We start from the raw sequence: 25,249 nt of genomic DNA, 5'->3' as shown, positions 1-25,249 counted from the left end.
ATGAACGATAGGTCACTAGGTATGCAGAGTTAAGCCTTTGGGGAATAAGGCACTGTGTTCCAGACTGCTCTAGTGCAGGGCATGGCACCCAGCAAGTGGTATTTTACACAATTACGGAATGGTACCAATAAGGCTTTATGGTGACATTTTGCAGTGATGAAAGGGCTTGGTAAGAGAGCAAGAAGTCTGGTTTAGGTTCACAAGGTGGGTTGTGAGACGCATGAGTTCCATAAGAAGATTTTACCCATACAACGCACTAACAGTTGGTGAAGGGTAAGAATAAAAGGTATGGCTGGATACTCAGGGTCTGTTCTATTCTTTAGAGGGTCAACAGTGGTATACTGAAAAGACTTGCGAGAAGGGGAGACAGAGAGAACTCCAGGGTGACACATGAGAAGATATGATTGACACAACTCTGATTAGTTGTGACTAACTTCTTTAGGTTTTTCTATTTTTTTAAACTTCCACCTCCTTATACTGCAATATCAGGTGCCAAATAAAAAAAATAATGCAAACACAAAGAGATGAATGACGGGTCGCCGAAACCTTTCAGACACTCACCCCCAGTCACAGATATGGTTGAATCCATCATCTTTTTTAGCTCACTTCACCACCCAAGTTCAGACCTAGCAAAATGCAAATCAGTCTTGACCGTGTGCCTCATGGATGGAACAGTCCAGACCAAACTGCCAAGTCATGTATTTCTTGGATCAGAAACAAGCATCCTGGGACCAGTTTCGGGGTAACACCCCTCATCAGCCAGGCTAGCTTGAATCTAGTGGTAAAGTGAGCAAGGGGCCCACATCTGGGAATACCCTGCCAAATAAGGGCAAACAATGATATGACACCACCACTATTTGACTTGTGTTCTGTCTAGTAAACCTGTTACAGACCCTTAGTCAACGTACCAAAGTGCCTCAAGTTGTCCCCTGCATCTAGACGTGGGTCTTTAAAGCACTGTGCAGGTAGCCTCTTCTTTATTGGCTGCGATTTGGATGTATTAATCAATTGGAACCATACAAAATGTCATTTATTGAGCTCAAACATAAGCATAAAGATTGTTGATTACTTGACTAAATTATGTAAAAACGTGGTTCTAGTCCCTCGGAATAAATGATGAGTGGGATAATCCAGTTTCCATCTCTTGAGGCACTGTGAAGTATTGGAAAACTAAATACTTGCCATTTGTAAATGAAAGGAGACAGTGGGACTCAAGAGACGAGATCTTATTGAAACTTTTCTTGATTTCAAGAATGTTTTAAAGTTTGAGCCCTTCTTGTATCACATTATGCCTCCCAGAGCTATAATAATAGTTGTTTGAAATTTAGATTAGGGATCAATTGCAAATGGTTTCCTGGTGAATTTAAATATGGTATGACACATTTGTATGACTGACAGATCAAAGGTTCACATGCTATTATTAGAACTGCTTATTGTTATCTCAGGAGGGAACTAATTGTTCCAATGTCAGACTCTGGGAATAAGGCAACATCGTACTACACTTAGAATTTCTAAATAGAATATTAATGGTTTACAATTTATGGGTGGTCTACATTTTTGCAGTCCACATGGTGCTAGAAAAAGAGTTTGAGTGGAATGAATAACTATAAGATACAAAGATAATGTATTTTAGAGCCAATTTTATATAGGTAACTTTTTTTGCATTTGTATTTTATTGCATTTGTACGTTTAATGAGGGGGGTCCTCTAAACAAGCATCAATGAAATTAAAACATTTATGAACCTAAAAATGTTTCTCCATCTATCAAATATGATCAATTAATTACAAGTCCAATAATGAATATATTCTGTTTGGACCCAAAAACTAACTTGTAGTTGGCCACACCTTGGTCACCTTGCATATTCCCTCCTCTTCCCCAAAGCTTTTGACATTTTCCTGCATTTTTTAATGCAGGAATAAGAAAACAAAGAAACATACAACACATGTTTTCAAGCATATAAATATCTTCAACTTTCTTGCATGGCCACTGACTGCAATATTTGCTATAGTAAAACTGCCTCTTTGATCATGTGGCCTATCACCACTTCCGTAGTTGCTTAATATGTTGTTCTGAAATTTTTCAGTAAAATGTTGAAGTCAGCAGTCTGTGTCAATTGGGTGTTTTAGGTACAAATGGCTTCTACTTTCATGCATCAGTTCAAAAACCATTTCTTTTTAAATCAGCAGGTGCCAACTGTACAGATGAATTAAAAAAATGCAACAGCATGAGCCAATACGTAGATTGGACAATTGCAGCCATCCTGTGCTTTGCTTCAAAAAGGTCTCATCTGCAGGATCAGGTCAACTATCTCTAAGGTGAAAGGTCGCATTACACCTGCTTGTACCAATACATGGCTCATTGCTCAGGCATACCACCGTTGACTGGACAGCAGTTATAAACAAAAATTTGAATCAAGTCCCATGATCTGTTGTGGGTTGTTCATTGGTTACCAGCACTTTTTGACAGCACAAGGAACAGACATACAGTAGTGAAGTTTGCTTTTAAACCGAGTGGGGTTTGCTATAGTGGGTCGGCAGCAAGATGGGATGCAGACCTGCTGGACATCTAAAAGGGCACCTAAAGTCAAACCAAAAAGCGAAGGGGATTCATTATTTCCACGTGAATCTGTGTCTGTATTTCCTTGTCAGAGAATACGCATCCTGCTGGGAGTATTCCAATGTACCGCTCTGGTTGAGTTTTTCACTCGACGGTCACCTGCACACTCTCCGGCTGGCTCTGCTGTTGGTGGTCATGCTTCCTTGCTAAATGAAACAAAAAGATGGTTCATTAGAAATTCCATATTTTACATAGTTTTAATCATCACTTCTCGTGCGAAAAGTAGCTTCTTGTAGCTAAAAAACGGAAATCATGCATTGGTGTCCTTAAAAGAAGTTAGTAAATCAGGAAACCGGTGTAAGCTTGGAGTGAAAACTAGGCTATATTGACACCTACTTCAATGAACCTGCTGGTAAGGTCTCTGTTCTCACTGAGAGATGAGAACACTGCTGGGACTTGTCAAAAAAATAAAGGGATATCCTTTTTCCATCACAGTATACTGGATCCCAGGCTTTATTTTGAGGATACATTATACTTAATAACTTGCAGGACGATTGTCCCAAACCAGGAATTCGAAAAGGCAGATTTGTAAACTATGAATGGCGTTCCTACCACTCACGAAGGCAATGTAACTGCAAAGTGGTTGGCAAAACTGTCAACCACCCGCATACAACCCATTTACATTAGGCTAGTCAGTAAGTTATAATGAGGCTAGTTAGGAAATATAGGCCGTTTTTCTAAGGGTCAGTGATTAAGACAATTTTCAAGTTTAATGTCCTTTGCTGCCGTCTAATGAAATATCTATTTTGCTTAAGAAAGGGATTAAGCTTTTCTAACCAGGTCTTGAGGTGTTTTCTGAATGTGAGGTTGTCCAGGGCTCAGGAAAGCCAGGTCTTGAGGTGTTTCCTGAATGTGAGGTGGTGCTGGGTCAGACGTAGGTGAGCGGGGAGGGAGTTCCAAGTCTTGGCCGCCAGGTAGGAGAATGATCCTCCTCTGGTGGTGGTGGTTCTGCGGATCCGTGGGACGGTGGTGAGGGCAAGGCTGGCGGAGCGGAGTTTGCGTGTTGGAGTGTAGAATGTGAGGCGGTTGTTGAGGTATTCGGGGCCTATGTCGTGGAGCGCTTTGTGCGGTACAAAAGGGGGTGGTGATGGACGGAGCATCTGAATCAATCAAACACTCACACCCAGTCAAAAGATCTGGGCTTAATCCATCACCGTTCTTTAGCCCACTCTGCCACCCCAGTTCAGACATGGCTATACGCATATCAGTCTGACCCTGTGCCTCATGGGAACAGTCCAGCCCGAACTGCCAAGCCATGTCTTCCCTGGACCGGACACAAGCTTCCGAGGACCGGTTTCTGGCATTCCAGCTGTCTTCAGCCCGGCTTCCTTGAATCCAGTGGCCAACTGAGCAAGGGACTCACGTCTGAGTATACCCTGCCACAATTATGGCGGCCAAAAGCGGTACAAAAGGGGGGTGGTGATGGACGGAGCATCTGAATCAATCAAACACTCACACCCAGTCATAAGATCTGGGCTTAATCCATCACCGTTCTTTAGCCCACTCTGCCACCCCAGTTCAGACATGGAGCGCTTTGTGTGCGTGGGTGAGGAGCCTGAACATGATCCTTTTGCTGATGGGGAGCCAGTGCAGGTCTCTCAGGTGGGCTGATATGTGACTGTGGCGGGGGATGTCGAGAACGAGTCATGCGGATGTGTTCTGTATGCTTTGGAGTCTTTTCTGAAGTTTTATTGTTGTTCCTGCGTATAGGGCATTCCCGTAGTCAAGTCTGCTGGTGACGAGGGCCTGGGTGACCGTCTTTCTAGTTCTGGTAGGGATCCAGCGGAAGATCTTACGGAGCATGCGCAGGGTGTTGAAGCATGAAGATGAGATGGCGTTGACTTGCTTGGTCCTCGTGAGAGAGGAGTCCAGGATGAATCCCAGGTTGCGTGCGTGGTCAGTGGGTGCCGGTGCAGTGCCTAGTTCTGCGGGCCAGCAGGAGTCGTCCCAGGTGGATGGGGATGGTCAGAGGATGAGGACCTCTGTCTTGTCTGAGTTCAGTTTCAGACGGCTGAGTTTCATCCATTCCACGACGCTTTTCATTCCTTCCTGGAGGTTGAGTTTGGCGGTGGCTGGGTCTTTGGTGAGGGAGAGGATCAGCTGGGTGTCGTCGGCATATGAGATGATGTTGAGGTTGGGTTTGCGTGCGATGGTTGCGAGGGGCTCATGTAGATATTGAAGAGGGTTGGGTTGAGTGAGGAGCCATGGGGGACGCCGCAGATGATCTCGGTGGCCGCGGAAGGGAGGGAGGCGAACTCGCTGGGTTCTGTCGGAGAGGAAAGAGGTGATCCAGTCCAGGGCTTTGCCTTGGATCCCGGCGTTGTGGAGGCGAGTTATTAGGGTGCGACGGCAGACTGCATCAAAGGCGGCTGAGAGGTCTAGGAGAATGAGGGCGGTGGTTTCCCTGTTGTCGAGTAGGGTCCTGATGTCGTCGGTGGCTGCGATGAGGGAAGTCTCGGTGCTGTGGTTGGCTCGAAATCTGGACTGGGATGGGTCGAGGGACTCATTGGCTTCGAGGAATGTGGTCAGCTGCTTATTGATGATCTTCTCGATTACTTTCGCCAGAAAGGGAAGGAGAGAGATGGGACGGAAGGTTTTGAGGTCTTTAGGGTCCTTTGTGGGTTTCTTCAGTAGGGCGTGGATATCTGCGTGCTTCCAGTTCTCTGGGAAGGTGGCGGACGCGAGGGAGTTGTTTATGACGTTCCGTAGGTGGGGAGCGATGATGGTGTCTGCTTTGTTGAAGATGTGGTGAGGGCATGGGTCGGAAGGAGAGCTGGAGTGGATGGTGTTCATAGCGTGGGCGGTGTCTTCGGTGCTGATGGGAGTCCAATCGCTGAGGGTGGTTGTAGGAGGCGTTGGTTTGGTGGCTGGGGGCGGAGTCTGGGCACCGAAGCTGTTTTGTATATCGGCGATCTTGCGGTGGAAGAACGTGGCAAGGGAGTTGCAGAGGTCTTGTGACGGTGTGAGGTCATTGCTGTTGGCGTTGGGATTGGAGAGCTCTTTTACGATGCTGAATAGTTCCTTGCTGTTGTGTGCGTTGTTTTCCAGCCGTTCTTTGAAAGATGTCTTTTTGGTGGTGCGGATCAAGTGGTGGTGTTTGCGGGTGACATTCTTGAGGGCTGTCATGTTTTCTGCCGTCTGTTCGCGGCGCCAGGTTTTCCTCGAGGGATCTGCAGGATTTCTTTGAGGTAGTCGGTGAACCATGTTTTCCTGTTTCCGGGCTTGCCAGGTGGGTTCTTCAGTGGTGCAAGGGCATCAGTGCAGTTTACTATCCACTGTGTGAGGTTGCGGGCTGCGTTGTCGGTGTTCGTGGTGGTGATGGGTGGGTTCTGGCTCACCGATGTGGTTAACTGGTGATTTTGTTCTAGCATCTACGGGGGATCTGTTGCGGGCGGTGGTGGGAAGTGGTCTTCTTAAAGGTGCGGTTCCTGCTCTTAATAATCAGGACACCTATGTCATCAATTCTGATCTTTTTGTTGTGCAACCACTTCTCATGTGTCGCGCAATTATTAAGAGCAGGAACCGTACCCCAACAATTCAAAAAGAAGAACACATTGGGTTTTAATTTGTCTGTCCTGAAGAAGGTGCCACTATACCTTTATGCACCGAAACGCGTCGACAAAGGACTTATTTTATTGTATGTGTATATTGAATATGCCTATTAAGTAATTTGTGAACCTCTTGCTTTATTTAATATTTAAGTTTGATGCATGACCATCAGTGACTGTGCTAGAATACCGTAATATGGAATTGTTAGAGAGAAGTGTGAATATTGTACCAGAGCACTGCACGAATATATTTGCAAAAATGTTTTTAATGAAGAATGAATTTGTTTTAAGAAAATACATTTTGAGAGATCTTAATTTAATCTAGTGTGGTGTTATAATAACATTTAGTGTCACGGCTAAAAACAAAAGTTATTGGATATGCATGTAGGCCTGTGGTCACTAACACAAAAGCCTAATAACACAGAAAGGAAACTTTTTTGAAAACTACCTTATACCCAGTCCTTTCTGGTCTCTGGGAAACTCTCTTCTTTGCAAGACGGTAATGAATTTATAACCACAGGTCGTGGTGCCGGTGATAATTCCGACCCAGCTCCGCTCGAGACCAGGTTTTCAGTATCAGTCAGAATATGACTTGCAATTTCAAAAGTACTCTTCTCCAACTGGTATGCGGAGATTCTTTAATAAGTAGTATTGCTAAGTATTGCAATCCTCAGGGTGAGAAACTCAGGAGTGTGTCTTTGTCCGCGTGTTTAAACCGCGGGAAGTGTAGAAACTTCTACAGCAAGAAGTCCCAGTAGTGCGGGGAGTAAGTCAGCGGCGGTATCGCTCGGGTTCGCGTTTCGGTTCCGGGTGCTGTTGTTGTTCTCCAGGTGGAAGTTCAGGTCCCCTAGGAGGATGTAGTCTGATGAGGCGACGGCGCGTGGGCTGATGAAGTCGGCAATGGCTTCTCTGAATTGTGTGCGTGGGCCCGGGGGTCTGTAGACGAGGGTTCCTCTGAGGGTGGTCTTGGGATCGGTGTGGATCTGGAAGTGTAGGTGTTCGGCGGTGGTGAGGGCATCTTCGGAGTTGGTCGTGACGTTGATGGTGTTCCTGTAGATGATGGAGATTCCTCCTCCGGTTTAATTGGCGCGGTCCTGTCGGGTGATCTTGTAACCGTCTGGGATGGCTATGGCGATGTCGGGGGCTGAGGAGGCGTTCATCCAGGTTTCTGTGAGGAAGGCGACGTCTGGTGCTGTTGTGTCGTGGAGGTCCCAGAGTTCGAAGGCGTGCTTGTGGACGGAGCGGGTGTTGAGCAGGATGCATTTGAGTTGGTTGTTGTTGTTGCCTGGTCTGGGTGGTGGGATGTGGTTTCGGACGCAGGTGAATCTGCAGATTTGGCAGGAGAAGGGTCTGTGGGTGCGCTTTGGAGTGCCTTGGTAGCAGGCGGCTGGTCGGCTGGTGTTGAGTGCGTGGAGTGTCGTGGTATCGTATCTCAATCTGGTAACTAGGTTTCAGCGGGGGCCAGGGGTTCTGGCGCCAGGCGCGGTCCGGGCACAGACGGGCTTGCCTTTGGCGCGGCCTCCATAAGCAGGACTAAGGAAGGGAGGAACAGCTGGGAGGCGGGAGCGGGGTGGCGAATGGGGCACCAGGGGGGCGGGCCGCAGGAAGTGAGAGAGAGGGGAGCGGTGGGGGGCAGGACACGGGCACTAGGGGCGACGGGGACAAAAAGAGGAGACAAATACAGGCGAAACAAATAAGGCACGAAAGGCACAGAAAATAAACCGAAAAACAGACTGGGCAATCACAGGTGGCAAAGGCACTAGGAGCAACGAGGACAAAAGGAGGAGACAAATACAGGCGAAACAAATAGGGCAGGGAAGGCACAGAGAATAAACCGAAAAACAGACTGGGCAATCACAGGTGGCACAGCGGGCAGCACCTACCTGGTGACAGGGTCAAAGGTCTCTCCCTTTACCCCAGAGCGGCCTCCATAAGAAGGGCTAAGGAAGGGAGGAGCAGCTGGGAGGTGGGAGCGGGGTGGCGAATGGGGCACCAGGGGGGCAGGGCACCAGGGGGGCGGGGCCCCAGGGTGACAGCGGCGGGAAGTGCAAGGGAGGGGAGCTGGGGGGGGGGGGGGGAGGGCACGGGCACTAGGGGCGACGGAAACAAAAAGAGGAGACAAATACAGGCGAAACAAATAAGGCAGGGAAGGCACAGAGAATAAACCGAAAAACTGGGCAATCACAGGTGGCATAGGCACTAGGAGCAACGAGGACAAAAGGAGGAGACAAATACAGGCGAAACAAATAGGGCAGGGAAGGCACAGAGAATAAACCGAAAAACAGACTGGGCAATCACAGGTGGCACAGCGGGCAGCAGGGCAGCGGCGGCACAGGGGGACCGTGTGGCAGCTGAGGGGGCTCACTTAATCTCCCTGACAGCCCCAGCAGCTTGAAGCCTCAAGGGGTGATATGTTTGCACTTAACAAATATGGATTATTATTCGGTTTTATGCAAGTTGAAATGGTGAATGAAGTTCAAATAGAGAATGTTACTGCCTATTCCGAGGTTTGTTGACCACGCCTGTGTGCTGTTTGTCATGCTGATTTGTCCCAGATTTGAGCCGACTCTCAGACTGGGCAAAAAAAAAAAAAAAAATCCCCAGAATGCATTGTTTGCACTATGGGTACAGTCAGGAGGAAAGTGGAGTTGGAGCCAGATTTGGTAGCTGCACACTGTTTACTCAAGCATGGCTGGAGTTAATAGCTTTCATAAAATGGATAATGGACCTAGGATTTTCTATATTTCCCACAGTGTTAAGTGGTATGAAGGCAGGCAACGGTACGACGCATTATGTGAAATAGAAGCAACAATTATGAAGATAAAACAATATGATAATTAAAAAGGACAAGGAAAAAAATAAAAGTTTATTATGCTTAATATTTCAGAAAAACTAATGAACGCTACAATTTCTTATTATTTATATTTTCAGTGTTCTAGAGTTAATCTTAGTGGTATGTTAAAAGTCTGTGGTAGAATCAGAAACACGGTTTGGGTTAGGCATAGAATTAGGGTCGAGGCGCTGGACAGTTAGGATCGAGGTTTTGATAAATGGCAGAGTTAGGCGTAGAGTTAGCACCAGGGTGCGAGTCAGGGCCAGAGTTTTGGAGATGGAAATGGTAACTGGGATGCATTGGGTTATGTTTTAGTTTAGGGTTAAGGAAAGGTTACATTTAATGTTATGAATCTGGGTTACAGTAATGGTGGGCGTTAGAGTTAAAGTGAGCATTATGGCAAGGCCTTAAGTTTAGTCAAAGCTCAGGCTAGAGTAGTGTGAGGTTAAGTATAAATGAAGGGACCACTCCGAAAAATCATTCCACAACTTTCGCCAATGCATGATGAACATTGCCTCTTGGATGTCGGCTAATAACTTAAAGCTTAATTCGGACAAGACTGAGGTCCTATTTTTTAATCAGAAATCCCCCACACCCTCCACCCTCTGGTGGCCGACTGAGCTCAAACCTCCCCCGGACCCAGTTCAAGCTGCCCGTAACCAAGGCTTCCACTTTGACACTGCCCTCTCCTGCAAAACTCAAATTAATAAAGTTACCTCAGCTTGCTTTGGAAAGCTTCGCATGATAAAAAAAAATCCCATACCTACCAATAGACTCTCGAAAAACAGTTGTCCATTCTCTCATCACAGCTCACTTGTACTACGCTAATAGTCTGTATGTAGGTGCCCCGGCGTACCTCATAAACCAACTACAGAGAGTCCAGAATGCAGCGGCCAGGCTGATCTGCAACATCCCTTACCACCACTCTATCTCACCCCATCTGATCAAACTTCATTGGCTCCCAGTGAGACTCCGCATTCAATTTAAAGCTTTAATCCTGGCTTTTAGAGCTATTAATGATCGAGGTCCTTTTTAACTGCGCCATAGAATTAAACTCACAAGCCTCCTGAAACCTTAGATCCAACTATCTACACCTTATGATCTGCCCCAGTTTCCGCCTGGCCCGCACAGGAGGAAGAGGCTTTGCAGTGGCCACCTCCAAACTGTGGAACCAGCTTCCTACAGAGCTAAGATTCTTGACGTCAGAACCCCTATTCCGAAAAAAACTCAAGACCTGGCTCTTTTCCCTCATCTAATCTAGCTACTCCCTACATCCTCCCACTGACCCTTTGTGAGGCAATATCTTCAGCGCCGGGACACCTCCGTTGGAGGTAGCTGAGTGCTCTACAAACGACTAAATAAATAAATGGAGCAGGCTCAAGGTAAATTTAAAACTCTGGTTTAGGTTGTTGTTAGAGATTTTCTGCCAAGTGATATTCTTTATATGTCTTATGCAATATAAAATGTCTTTTTATTTTCAGATCTTAAAATAAATTCTCTGAATGTATTTTTTTTCATTCTTGGATATCACAGTGATCCAGCTGTTGCAATTACGGGTGCATGGCAAATCCTTGCATTTTAGACTACTGTATTTTGCATAATTGAACATCATGGGAGTACGTAAATAACCGTTCAAACACAAGATGAGTGACAGGGTAGTTTCAAGTGAGGTATCATTTTAGTCAGGAGACTGAGGTGGTTGGACATTTGTTCCGGCAATGTGATCCCAGCCAGAAATGTGAGGAAAATGGGATTTTTTTGTCATCTAAATTTGGAGTTTGCAGGGGATTCTGGGTAGGAAAATGTTAGAGGATCCACGCCAGCCATACCTCCCAGCAGTCTAGTTGTCAGACAGGTCTGTGTTTGGTAGGTTTCCCTAGATGGCCGCCGAGCCCGGGGGCAAAAACTCAGGTGACCCCCCTCCCCCTCCTTGCAAAACCAGGATGTTTTGTGATATGTAATTTTGATGTCTCCAAAATATGTTTTGGGCATACCCACACACGCAAGGTACTTATCGGGAGACTTTGGGGAATGCTAGGTGGGTGGATGTTTGTGGATCAACGCAGATTGCAGAACTTTCCATCACAGAAATGTGAGGAAAATGTGATCTTTTTTCCAGCTAAATTGAGTTTTGTAAGGGATTCCGGGTAGGAAAACGTTGGGGATCCACACAAGCCATACCTCCCTGGACTCCCCCGGGTGTATAGTTTTCAGAAATGTCTAGGTTTGTAGGTTTCCCTAGAATGGCCACCAAGCCCGGGGTCAAAAACCCAGGTGACCCCCCTCGCACCCCCCCCCCCCTCCCGCAAAACCAGGTTGTTTGGCGATAGGTACTTTTGATGTCTCCACAATACGTTTTTTTGGCCCTTCTCTGCTGCGGGAACTTATCTCAACAAGTTAGGTACCATTTTAATCGGGAGACTGGAGGGAATGCTGAGTGGTAGCAAATTTGTGACAGGCTGGTGATCCCACAACTTTCCTACACAGAAAACATGACAAAAAAGGTGATTTTGTCAGCTAAATTTGAGGTTAACAAGTGGGGGATGTCCACGCAAGCCATTCCTCCCTGGACTCTTCTGTGCATCTGGTTTTCAAAATTGGCGGACTTTGGTAGGTTTCCCTAGATGGCCGCTGAGCCCGGGACCAAAAACGCAGGTGACTCCCTCGCAAAACCAGGTATTTTTGCGATCAATAATTTTGAAGTTTCCACAGTACATATTGGGTCACACTATTGAGGTACCCATTTTATGGGGAGACCTGGGGGGACGCTGCGTGGTAGGAAATTTGTGGTGGCCTAGTTATCCCACAACTTTCCCACACAGAAAAGTGAGGAAAATTTTATTTTTTTGTGTGCTAAATTTAAGGTACGCAGGGGATTCAGAGTAGGAAAATGTTGGGAGATTCACGCAAGTCACACCTCCCTGAACTCCACTGGGTGTCTAGTTCTCAGAAATGTTTGTGTTTCATAGGTTTACCTAAACGGCTGCTGAGCCAGAGACCAAAACACAGGAGACCCTCTTGAAAAACTAGGCGTTGTGTGATGGATTGGATGAGCACTTGTGTTTTCGGTTCCAGGTTTGCAGCCATCCAGGGGAACCTAAAACCCAGACATTTCTGAAAACTAGACACCCATGGGAGTCCAGGGAGGTGTGGCTTGCATTGATTCCCCTCCACATTTTCTCCCCAGAATCCGCTGCAAACCTCAAATTTAGCTAAAAAGTCACAGTTGTGGGATCATTGCTCTGCACAAATTACCTACCACTCACCAGTCCCCTCAGTCTCCAGATAAAAAGGACACCTTACTTGTGTGGATGGGCCAAGTGCCTGTGACATGGAAGGGCCAGAAAATTGTAGAGATTGAGGTAGGCCCAAAGCGGGTACAAAAGGGCAGTTTGTTTATAAGTTTTAGGCTGACTCTACTTTGGGCACCTACAAAAGTGAGGTATCATTTTTCCCGGGAGACCAAGGAGAATGCCGGGTGGTAGAAAATGTGTGCCTGTGCGGTGATCCTACAGCTTATCCACACAGACATGAGGAAAATGTGACTTTGTAAGTGAATCTGAGGTCTGCAGGGGATTCTGGGTAAGAAAACACTGGGGGAATCCATGCAAGCCACACCGACAGCCAAGAGTCAGTACTTGGGCACACTACCAGCCAAGCGCCATCCATGCACACAGCCAGCATGCCAATGCCCCCCCAATATTTTTATACCCCCCCACTTCAATCCAGCCTACACAAGATCATCACTGGTATGCTTGATCGCCAACCTGCATCACGCTTTAAAAATACTTTAGACAGACTACTTTTAGGAATTTAATTTCTTGAAACAAAGCGAGGCTTGAAAAGTATTTGTGCTTCGCTTGCTACATAGGTCTGTGATATATTTATTGCCTTTGTATCATATTAAAGTATTTGGGCATTTTAGATCATAGTTCTTAGGAGGTGGGATGTCTCTACACATATCCAAGTCCCTCCATCTTAGATATGCCCAATGACGTCATATTCAGACGTCCAAGCCAGGGGATAACGTATGGTCCATAAGGTTAGACTCGTCTTGACTTTATTTTAGGTAGGTTCCATCGCCATTTTATACCTTTCAGGTCACCGTTTTAGATCATGGAGGTCACCATCTTTCTCCATCTAAGCATAATCAATCATTTCTGCCACCTGACCGTACCTTTTTAAGAACTGTGAAAGTGTCCGATCGTTCAACTTGTGAACACTTGTGCGACATCAGCCTGCGTCTATTGCATACATATCACCATGTTTAGGTCAAACAACAAGTACAGACATGCAGTCAAAATAGTACAGTCTGAATTGACGTTCTCTTACGTCAGAACCTGCAAGCTCTGATAAGATTTTGTATATTAGGACTGCCGTTTGACCTTTTAATTGAGAGGTCCTTCTCCCAGATTATCGCCCGAAATTCTACTAGAAGAGGGTTTCACCTACAGCTGGCACACTTCGAAGATGCCACATCTCACACAGTGCTGATAAAGCAGTCCTGGAGGAAGGCTGCTACTGCAGCATATGTGTTCCCTCTGCAAGGAACACTGCCCTTATTCCATTGTTAACAACAGCCTTTGCTGTCAACAAGGTATGCAGTGAGTCGCTGTAATAACCGACTTTTCCGACCCTCTTTAGAGGGAGGATGATGGAAGATGACTCCAGCCTATTACCCGTATAGAATAGGGATTAGGACTATAAGTAGGACCTATCCTTGAGGCACAGTAGTGCATTTTCGTACCCTTTTCTTTAGATCAGGGCTTATAAACTTAAGCTAGGGGATAGATATATAAGTATTAGTGATGATCCGTCCTTTTGCAAGAGTATTAGTATATCTTCTATGGAGTTATGCATATTTTGGGCCTTGTAGGCCTTAAACGGGACAGACTCCATCTTGCCCTCTGCCTGGTAGCTTGAGAGGCTTTCTAGGTCAAGTGTAATGTTTTAGTTTCAAGGTGTTGTTCGCTTGGAGAGAACCGGTTCAGGCTGGCCCTTATCGAAAGACTGTATTTTTCTCCACTCCGAAGACACAACTCCAGGCCGGCCGGCTGGGAACGTGTCCTTGGTACGGGGAGGTACAAGAATTTGGTGGGCGGCAGGTTACTGGCCGTAACTTTCCATGAAGGGACAGCTTCCATATTAGCGAAAGTCTTAGGCAGTGAGTCAGTCAGTCTGTAGGCGGCAGCTAGCCGCTAGCATCTATGTCATTAATTATTTCCGAGGCGGACAGTCACCATTTTGAAGTTCGAGGAAGATTTTGAAACCGAGACTCTAAGAAAGACTGAAGGAGACGTAGCGCGGAGCGCATAGAGACAGAGAGAGAGAGAGAGAAAGAGACGGTAGTCAAGAGCAAGCAAGGTTCCAGTGACTTGGAGGGAAGCAGAGGAGATTGAGCATAGCGGTGCAGACGTGTACCCGTGACTGCTGAGGTGTGATTCCGAGACGAGCCAAGACACAGAGACGAGAAGGGAACCTAGATGACTGCCGAACCCCAACTTCATATTAACCAGGTGATCTCTGCCCTTTCCCATATTAAGCGCGCATTCTAACCTTTACTTTTCTTTGCAGAATATACATTGTGTAGTATTGTGTTTTTATTATAATAAAACACCCCCAGTTCCTAGTGAACCGACATGTGCCTTGTATTCTTGTTCAATCAGGGTAACCTTGCCTTCTAGTCAAACATTGTTTGCATGAACGGATGCGAATCCCGATCAGGTAAGAGATGATTGAGTAATGAGGGAGGAGGGGGACATTTGATGTCAGGAGCAGAAGGTACATATTGCAATTTGGAAAGCCATACAAAATTCCTATTATTGTAGTTTTATCCTGAGTAAATAATGAGAGACTTCTTCCCTACATGTTCATAGGAAAGTGATAGTCGTTGGTACACGGCGTTAATGAGAGCACCTGAGGTAGAGGGTGTGTAGGTGTGCCGGATTGCGGATCGTGTGTGAATGAGAACACCGGAGGGACACGGTGTGAAGGTCTGCCGGATTGCGGACCGTGTGTGAGTGAGAGCACCTAAGATAGAGGGTGTGTAGGTCTGCCGGATTGCAGACCGTGAGTGGATGAGAGCACTGGGACTGCAGGCCCATGTGTGTAAGCGCGCTGGATTGCGTGCCGAGTGAGCACTGAGGGAGATCAGTGTGTGAGAATATATAATCAGACCTGCCCCGGGGTAGATTAGTCTGGGCCTAAGTGGCCGCGAGACTAGTTGGTATGAATAGGATATTGTAGAAAACCTATGCATGTTTATTGCACGTTTCCCCATCCTTAGGTACGAAATGTACATACATATATCCATACCCATTGTAAATACGTTCTAAGGAGAGAGGTGATTACGTTCCGACTGGGTTAGAGGGGCTCTCAGGAGCTGATTCCATCTGGTCCAAAAATCTGGTCGGTACATCTGGCGTCACAAACTGTTTACGAAGCCTGTGTGCGCTGTATTGTTTTTATCTTGTTGGTTTGCGCTCGGCTCGTACGTATTTTCTTTGTTTATAATTGTATATATATTTTTTGTGTGTAAAAATGTTTGAGAAAATCGAAGTCTACTTTTAAATTGCCTGTTGATATTCCCGGCTGGGAATCAACGCCTTATGAGGCCTTGGCCCGTGAGTGGGCCGATTCTACTGGTTTGAGTGAGAATTGGACTTCTTGTTTGGAGCAGGCGGAGCCTGCTGATGTGGTTTCTTGCTTGCAAAAAGCACCAGTAGTGAAGGGTGATGAGCTTCCTATTTTAGGACGCAGAGGTTGGATTGTGCTGACTGCATACAGAATTCTTCATGAAAAGTTTGTTAAGTTGCAGAAGCGATTTGTGGATATGGAGGAAAAGTTTGTTGAAGTGCAGAATGCGCATACTCTTTTGCGGTGTCAAAATAAATTGCTTGCCGACAAACTTGAAACTTATCAGACTATAGCCGAAAGGGCTGCAGTTCGCATTGCAAAATATAAATACAGACACCGTCGTGGTCGTGTGTCTACACGGAAGGTACGTCTGGTCGTGGCGAAAGCCGGACTGGATTGGAACCCTGATGAGTGGGATGGTAATATCTGGGAATCGAATGATTCTGGCTCCTCGGCTGAGGAGGGTGACAAGCGCGAGTCTTCTCGCTCCGGACGTGATTGCAAATCGACATCTTGTAATAAAGATGACATTTCTGGCGACCGCGGTCGCTCTACCCATTCTGATGATGTATTACGATCTGATTGTTCTTCTAAATCTAAGGATCGGGCTTCCTCGGAGGCTCTTCCGGAGGTTTCTGCTCACCCTGTATTTCGACGTAAATTACAACAGGCTCCTGGTATGCCAAATGGTATTCAATTGGATAGTATTGAAGATTTTACTCAACAGGAGGTTAGTGACATTTTACAAAGATTTCGGCAGAGGCCCGGTGAAACTCTGCTTACTTGGATGGTGCGCCTGTATGAACTGGGTGCTGCTGGGATTATGCTTGATGCTGGTGATTGTTTACGATTTTGCTCTTTGAGTTCCGATTCTACTGTACAAGATCATTTTCGGAATTATAATGGTGCTGGCCAAATTAGTTTGCTCCAGCTTGCGAATGATGGCTGTAACCATAAATACCCTACTGAATCTGATTGGCCTGTCAATGACAAGCCATGGTATACTTTGCGCGATGCGTCTCAACGTTTGAAAGAGGAAGTGATGAAAACTGCGATTTTTCTCAGTACTTCTGACAGATTGTTGGATGGTCTTTTAACATCTTCTGTGCGTAATCGCATTATTCGTTCTTCGCCTGTTGCTTATAAGCAGGTTATGATGACTTTGTTGATTAATCAAACTGGCAATCCTTTGTCTATGGTGCTTGAATCTGTTCGTCAGCTTGGTGAGTTGGGTGAATGGTTTAAACCTGAAAGGCAATCTCGACCTGAGGGTCGTACCGCTGGCGATTATAAATTCTCTAGACGTGATAGGTTTCTTGCACTTTTGGCTGATGGTGTTAAAAGGGAGGATATTGACGGTGAACCTAATAGTCGCTTATGGGACATGTTTCGTAAGCGTGGTTTAGATCGGAAGGAGGGTGCCCGTCGTGTGCGAAAGAATGATTGTGACCGTGGTTCCGATGGCAGTGGTGATGAGAGGCGTCGTGTGGATGCTGATCGCCGTGATGACCGGCGTTATGAACGTGATGTTTCCCCCCGCCGTGAAAACATAAGGGAGGGAGAGAGAGACAGGGGGGAGAGATGATCGTGTCTCTAATAGACACAGAGATGAAAGAGGTTATTCCCCTGAATTGAGGAGAAGGGAGGATCGTCACAAGCTTTCTGACCGCAATTCACAATTCTTTGAAAATGACAATAATCCATTTCATAATAGAGATGGATATGAGCAGGACATTCTGATTCCCAAGAAAGTTGACAGCATTTATCCTGATTTGTCTTGGTTGACAGACCACGGTAAAAATGACTAGGAAATATGTCAAGCTCCGGTACGCAGGTGGGCTCACAAAGATAATAGACCCTATGTAGATATTGAAATTTTTTGGAAACATCGTAATATCCAAAGGGCCCGAGCATTGGTTGATACTGGGGCGGAGGCCACTTTAATTCACAGTAAATCGAAGAAATTTAAAGGTCAGTTTTTTACAATTACTGGTTTAGGTGGTAAAGAAACCCCCGCAGTGCAGACAACACTTGAGATGAAAATTGGCAGAATTCCCCGTAAAGAATATTCTGTGTTGGTTGTACCGCTTTTGGAATATATCATTGGTATTGATATTTTGAAAGGTATGACTTTGCATTTGGATGATGGTTGCTATCAATTTGGAACAAAGCATTACATTTCGTCCAGACCCGTTCGGGATGGTCGTTTGCGTATGCCCCCCCATTAAAATTCCCCAAGCTACGAAGGTGGTTTCTCAGAAACAATACCGTATTCCAGGTGGTCATGAAGAAATTAGTGCCACAATTCAGGATTTGGTTGATGCTGGGGTTATAACTCCAATCACTTCTGCTTGGAATAATCCCGTATAGCCTGTGCGCAAGAGTGATAATTCTTGGCGCATGACGGTTGATTATCGAGAATTGAACCAACACACACCTCGTTTAACTGTTGCAGTGCCAGACATGGTTACTTTGATTCAGAGAATTCAGAAGCATCCAGGTACATGGTATGCGTCCATTGATATTGCTAATGCTTTCTTTTCAATTCCGATTGCCCCCGAGTGTCAGGAACAATTCAGTTTTACCTGGAATGGACGTCAAATGACGTTTAGGAGTCTTCCTCAAGGTTATGTACATAGTCCTACGATCTGTCACCGGCTGGTGGCGGAACATTTGTCTGAGGTACCGGTACATCCACAAATTCAGGTGTGTCACTATATTGATGAGATTTTGATTCAAGGTGAAACGCAAGATCAGGTCCAGTCCCATTTAGATCAAATCCTTGATTGTTTACGTGCTAAAGGTTGGGAAATTAATCCCGATAAATTACAAGGCCCTTCCCAGAATGTTAAATTTTTAGGCATTAATTGGCATGAAGGTCACAGAGAAGTGATCCCGCAGGTGAGGCAGAAAATTTTAGATTTTGCAGTTCCGAAGAACAGAAAGGAGGCTCAAAGTTTTATTGGCCTGTTTGGTTTTTGGCACCAGCACATTCCCCATTTGAGTCAAATTTTGGCTCCATTGTATCGAGTCACTCGTAAAAAGAATGCGTTTGAATGGGGTGAACCACAACAGAATGCTTTTAATTTGGCGAAAGAAGCGATTCAGTATGCCTTGGACTTGTGGCCTGTGGGCGAGGGTGATGTCGATTTGAATGTTTCTGTTGACGGTCAGTATGCCAATTGGAGTTTGTGGCAAAAGCAGGGCAGACGAAAAGTGCCCTTAGGTTTTTGGACTAAAAAGTTACCTGAGGCTGGTGAGCGTTATACACCTTTTGAGAAACAATTGCTTGCATGTTACTGGGCTCTGGTGGATACCGAGCAATTGACCCTAGGTCATACTGTGATTTTGAGACCTGAAATTCCTATCATGCAGTGGGTTTTGAGTTCGCCTAAATCCCATCGAATTGGACATGCTCAAGAGGCAAGTGTGATTAAATGGAAATGGTACATTCAGGACAGAGCGCGTGTTGGTCCGAAAGGTGTGGCTGTGTTGCATGAGCGAGTGGCGCAGGCGCCATCGACTGAAACTGGAAATTATTGTTCTGTGCCTGTAGTCCAGGAATCTCCTGTCAGGTGGGGTAAGCCATTTGATGATTTGTCCGCGAAGGACAGAAAACATGTGTGGTTTACAGATGGTTCAGCGAAATTCATTGGTGAGAAACGGCATTGGAAAGCAGTGTCCTATAATCCGATCACGCAAAAATTATTGAGTACAACTGGTGATGGAAAGAGTAGTCAATATGCTGAGTTATATGCAGTTTACAAAGTTTTGAAACAGGAACTACCTGGCACATGTCACATTTTCACTGATTCCTGGTTCACTGCTAATGAACTGGCGGTGTGGTTACCGACTTGGCATTCTCATAATTGGGAATTACATTCAAAAGAACTGTGGGGTAAAGAGTTATGGCAAGAAATTTGGGAATTACTCCCACAGAGTACTGTGACAATCTTTCATGTGGATGCTCATACCCCAATAGATTCCCTTGACAAATTCTTTCATAACATTGCAGATGAAAAGTCTAAAATTTCTGAGGCAGTGGTGGACATGCAGGATTCTGATTTGGCGGGATTGGCGAAATGGGCCCACCAAAAATCGGGACATTTTGGAGAAAGAGCCACTAGCAGGTGGGCTTCCGATCGAGGAACCCATATTCCTTTGAATTTGATTAAAGATATCATTCTGCATTGTCCTATCTGTCAACATGCTAGGAAAAGAACAGTGCCTCATATTGTTAAAGGCCATTTACATTGTGGAAAAATGCCCGCCCAAATTTGGCAGATTGATTATATTGGCCCGCTCCCTATGAGCAAAAATTGCCAGTATGTTTGCACAGCTGTTGATACCTATAGTGGCCTATTGGTCGCTTTCCCTTGCAAACAAGCTACCCAAGTAAATACCATTAAGACTCTGGAATTGCTTACTTTGTATTATGGTGTTCCATTCCAAATTCAATCTGATAATGCATCCCATTTCCGTGGAAGGTTGGTGCAGGAATTCTGTGTGGAAAATAACATTGAATGGGTGTTTCACATTCCATATTATCCGCAGGCTTCGGGCCTCATTGAGAGAATGAATGGTTTGCTAAAAGAACAATTGCGTAAATTGACTGATGAACATTACAAAAACTGGAGAGATTTTTTGCTCCAGGCATTATTAATATTGAATAATCGTCCCTTGTTGCATGCTGAATCTCCTTTGATGCGTTTGTTTCCTCCGACTGTTGATGCAAAACCCAATACCATGTCTAATACTGTTATGTACTGGGAAATTACCCCCGGAGCTTTGGCTCCATGCAGAGCAACCCCAGGTTCCGCAGGCTTGGACCTGCATGCCATGAACGATACAATTCTGAAAGGTAGAGACCGAATCATTGTTGAAACTGGCATTGGTGTCTGTATACCTGCCGGTAGTTTTGGACTGATTGCCCCTAGATCGGGCCTTGCCTTGAAAGGTATTCAAGTTCTCGGAGGAGTGATTGACAGCGATTATCAGGGAGAGATTAAGGTTCTCCTGCTCAACAGCAGTGAGATTGATTTATCAATTAAAAAAATCTGACCGTGTTGCTCAGTTGCTAATTATGCCTGTTTTCAGTGGTGAGATTAAGAAAGGCACTGCCCCGACTTTGCTAGCGATACGAGGTCAAAAAGGGTTCGGTTCCACGGACAACCCTGGTGCGAAAATATGGGTGCAATTGCCTAAACATCCCCCTGAACAAGCTGAAGTCATTGCGACCGGTCATGATAATACCATTTTGGTGATGAGACCAGGGAAAGATAGCTGGGAAGCTGTCCCAGCTGACAAATGTTATTTACGAGAATGATTAAGGCCTGTGTTTGTATTCTTTCAGATCATTCTCTGGACTGCTGCTGCAGGATGTGCCGGCGTTGGACTCCTTTTGGTCTGCTACGCCGGGAGAGAAGAGGACCCGCCGACTTCGGTTGATTGGAGAACCCGAGTTCCGCGTTCCTTCGCTGCGTGGGATACCTCATCGAACTTTTGGATCACCCTTGCTAAACGGGTTACTGACTCTCCGCATTTCTGCCTCACTCCCATGAGGTCTGTGACTGATATCTTAGCGACCTGTTTGGTTGCTGTCCCTGCCTCCACTGAAACGTTGCGGCACATTTTCAATATTTCGAGTGCCCGACCCAATATTATTTTGGGCGACTTTGCGGCCCATGAATTTTGCCCTTTGTGTACTGTCATTTCTGACTCTATTCCCCCGATTCATTCCCAAATTACTACTTACAACATTACGCAAGGTGATTTATGCTTCATTTTGACATGTGATCCCAAGGCCATTTCCGAATGTATAAAATTGAAGTTGCGGGCTGCCACTTCTTTTTCAGCTCATCAACGATTGCTGTGTTTCCAAAGACTTCCGAATTCATGCATTTCTGTTAAGAACAATATGACATGTAAAAGTTTATTAGTTGCTCCTAGTTATTACCGTGCAATGTTACTGCCCTCTGGATGGTTGTTCTCGTGTGGAAACTCCTCTTGGCCCTATATTCCCGCAAATATTTCTGGCGGTCCATGCGCTATCACTAGATTAAGCTTATTAATGTTTTCCTCGCACCCTGGTTCCCATTCCCGTGTAGTACGCGACTCTATGACATTACATGAGAACTGTGACTCCTCCATTCATCTTTATTCCAAATCTGAATATCTTAGTTTAGCCATTTCCATTATTGGTGTCCCGGCGTTAGCCGTTTACAATGCTAAAACTATTGGCAAAATGGCCTGCTGGATGGTTAAATCCATTAATCAGACTTCTACCGTGTTATCTGACCTGTTATTAGATGCCCAGGGTGAACGTAGGGCAATTTTGCTAAACCGTGCAGCCATTGACTATCTCCTGTTAACATGGACATGACTGTTCTGACTTTGAAGGTCTTTGTTGTTTTAATTTGTCTGACCACTCTAAATCAATCCAATCCCAGATTGACAAACTTCACGACCTGACTGCAGAAGTTAGAAAGCATATTGATCAGGGCTGGTTCGACTGGCTCTTTAATTGGTTGCCTGATTTACATTCTTTACGACAGATTATAGGGAGTGTTATGATTTCTATTTGTATTTTAGTTGCCATTTGTTGCTTTATTCAGTGCATTCCTTCTCTATTCCAATTTTGTAGATTTGGTAAGAAAAATAGATCAGTTAATTTTGTTTCTTATTACTCTTCAACTGATGTTAGTTCTGTATAGGACATGGCTAATAGACTGGAGTCAAGGGTGAAATGTAATAACCGACTTTTCCGACCCTCTTTAGAGGGAGGATGATGGAAGATGACTCCAGCCTATTACCCGTATAGAATAGGGATTAGGACTATAAGTAGGACCTATCCATGAGGCACAGTAGTGCATTTTCGTACCCTTTTCTTTAGATCAGGGCTTATAAACTTAAGCTAGGGGATAGATATACAAGTATTAGTGATAATCCGTCCTTTTGCAAGAGTATTAGTATATCTTCTATGGAGTTATGCATATTTTGGGCCTTGTAGGCCTTAAACGGGACAGACTCCATCTTGCCCTCTGCCTGGTAGCTTGAGAGGCTTTCTAGGTCAAGTGTAATGTTTTAGTTTCAAGGTGTTGTTCGCTTGGAGAGAACCGGTTCAGGCTGGCCCTTATCGAAAGACTGTATTTTTCTCCACTCCGAAGACACAACTCCAGGCCGGCCGGCTGGGAACGTGTCCTTGGTACGGGGAGGTACAAGAATTTGGTGGGCGGCAGGTTACTGGCCGTAACTTTCCATGAAGGGACAGCTTCCATATTAGCGAAAGTCTTAGGCAGTGAGTCAGTCAGTCTGTAGGCGGCAGCTAGCCGTTAGCAGCTATGTCATTAATTATTTCCGAGGCGGACAGTCGCCATTTTGAAGTTCGAGGAAGATTTTGAAACCGAGACTCTTTCTAAGAAAGACTGAAGGAGAAGTAGCGCGGAGCGCATAGAGACAGAGAGAGAGAGAGAGAAAGAGACGGTAGTCAAGAGCAAGCAAGGTTTCAGTGACTTGGAGGGAAGCAGAGGAGATTGAGCATAGCGGTGCAGACGTGTACCCGTGACTGCTGAGGTGTGATTCCGAGACGAGCCAAGACACAGAGACGAGAAGGGAACCTAGATGACTGCCGAACCCCAACTTCATATTAACCAGGTGATCTCTGCCCTTTCCCATATTAAGCGCGCATTCTAACCTTTACTTTTCTTTGCAGAATATACATTGTGTAGTATTGTGTTTATTTTTATTATAATAAAACACCCCCAGTTCCTAGTGAACCGACATGTGCCTTGTATTCTTGTTCAATCAGGGTAACCTTGCCTTCTAGTCAAACATTGTTTGCATGAACGGATGCGAATCCCGATCAGGTAAGAGATGATTGAGTAATGAGGGAGGAGGGGGACATTTGATGTCAGGAGCAGAAGGTACATATTGCAATTTGGAAAGCCATACAAAATTCCTATTATTGTAGTTTTATCCTGAGTAAATAATGAGAGACTTCTTCCCTACGTGTTCATAGGAAAGTGATAGTCGTTGGTACACGGCGTTAATGAGAGCACCTGAGGTAGAGGGTGTGTAGGTCTGCCGGATTGCGGATCGTGTGTGAATGAGAACACCGGAGGGACACGGTGTGGAGGTCTGCCGGATTGCGGACCGTGTGTGAGTGAGAGCACCTAAGATAGAGGGTGTGTAGGTCTGCCGGATTGCAGACCGTGAGTGGATGAGAGCACTGGGACTGCAGGCCCATGTGTGTAAGCGCGCTGGATTGCGTGCCGAGTGAGCACTGAGGGAGATCAGTGTGTGAGAATATATAATCAGACCTGCCCCGGGGTAGATTAGTCTGGGCCTAAGTGGCCGCGAGACTAGTTGGTATGAATAGGATATTGTAGAAAACCTATGCATGTTTATTGCACGTTTCCCCATCCTTAGGTACGAAATGTACATGCATATATCCATACCCATTGTAAATACGTTCTAAGGAGGGAGGTGATTACGTTCCGACTGGGTTAGAGGGGCTCTCAGGAGCTGATTCCATCTGGTCCAAAAATCTGGTCGGTACAGTCGCCCTTAGAAACTCTAGACTGCAAGTTGTTATTCTTTCTAGGCTCTCTCAGTGTAGCGCATAGAAGTACGTTTCAGATGACATTTTAACAATGTTAGAAATTTGCTTTTTATTTTAGTTGTTCACAACTTACCTTCTTGCTGTTTTTACGTTATCCTGTGTAGTGGTTTTAGATGTACTAACAAACCGGATATTCCTGTCATAACTATATTTTATTGACAAAAGTTTTATATAGCGCTGGCTAGACCCGGAGGTATCAGAGCGCTTTACAAGTGGATCAGCAAGTTACAGGATACATAGATATATCAGTTTAATCAGCGAGTTACAGGTTACATAGTTACAACCGTTTGAATCAAAGAATCACAGAGGGAGGGGGAGTGAAGGAGACACGAACGGGGAGAAGAGGAAAACAATGTCAGATGACTGGCTGGGTAGGTCACGGCCAAGAGGCCAGACTCCTCTACAGCTGCATAGCACAGCTCCACCGGGCGTCGGCCAAGGTTGCTCGGTCTCCGCAGTAGGTACAAACAGATTTGGTATCCGCCTAGGAGGGGTAGTCATTGTTCCATCAAAGGGGGAGGGAAAGAGACATAGATGGGGAGACTAGGAAAAAAAAATGTCAGATGACCGGCTGGGTAGGTGATGGCCAAGGGGCCAGACTCCTCTATAGCTGCATAGGACAGCTCCACTGGGCATCCGCCAAGGTTGGTCAGGCTCCGTGGTAGGTACAAAAGTTTTGTAATTGACATCAGTTGAATCAGTGTGTTACGGGTTACATAGTTATATCAGTTTGAATCAAAGGATCAACAGAGGGAGGAGGAGGGAAGGAGACACAAACGGGGAGACGAGGAAAAGAATGTCAGAAGACCAGCTGTGTAGGTGACGGCCAAATAGGTGCTGGAGAATAGTTACATGAGTTACGAAAGCATAGTATAAACATAGGGTGGAGGGGTAAGAAATACAACGGGGAGACGAGGAAAAACGGTCTCCCCGTCCGGCTGGGTAGGTGATGGCCGAGGGTTGAGCCCAAGCCAAACTCTATTGCTGCAGAGGGC

At 45.7% G+C, this 25,249-nt stretch overlaps 1 protein-coding gene across 2 annotated transcripts in view; it reads right to left on the bottom strand.

Moving 5' to 3' along the window:
• Positions 1 to 1,620: 1,620 nt before the first annotated feature.
• Positions 1,621 to 25,249, bottom strand: part of SMIM19 (small integral membrane protein 19) — a 159,028-nt gene continuing 135,399 nt past the window's right edge. For both annotated transcript variants that reach the window (XM_086932354.1, XM_086932353.1), the window contains exon 4: positions 1,621 to 2,763. In XM_086932354.1, coding sequence (XP_086788480.1) covers positions 2,702 to 2,763 — 62 coding nt within the window. In that variant the 3' untranslated portion in view covers positions 1,621 to 2,701. The remainder of the gene's footprint in view (positions 2,764 to 25,249) is intronic.

Source organism: Lissotriton vulgaris, chromosome 7 (assembly GCF_964263255.1).
Source record: "Lissotriton vulgaris chromosome 7, aLisVul1.2, whole genome shotgun sequence".
In the NCBI taxonomy this organism is placed as follows: domain Eukaryota; kingdom Metazoa; phylum Chordata; class Amphibia; order Caudata; family Salamandridae; genus Lissotriton; species Lissotriton vulgaris.
Note: the sequence above shows the minus strand (reverse complement) of the source record. Positions and strands in the feature narration are given on the sequence as shown.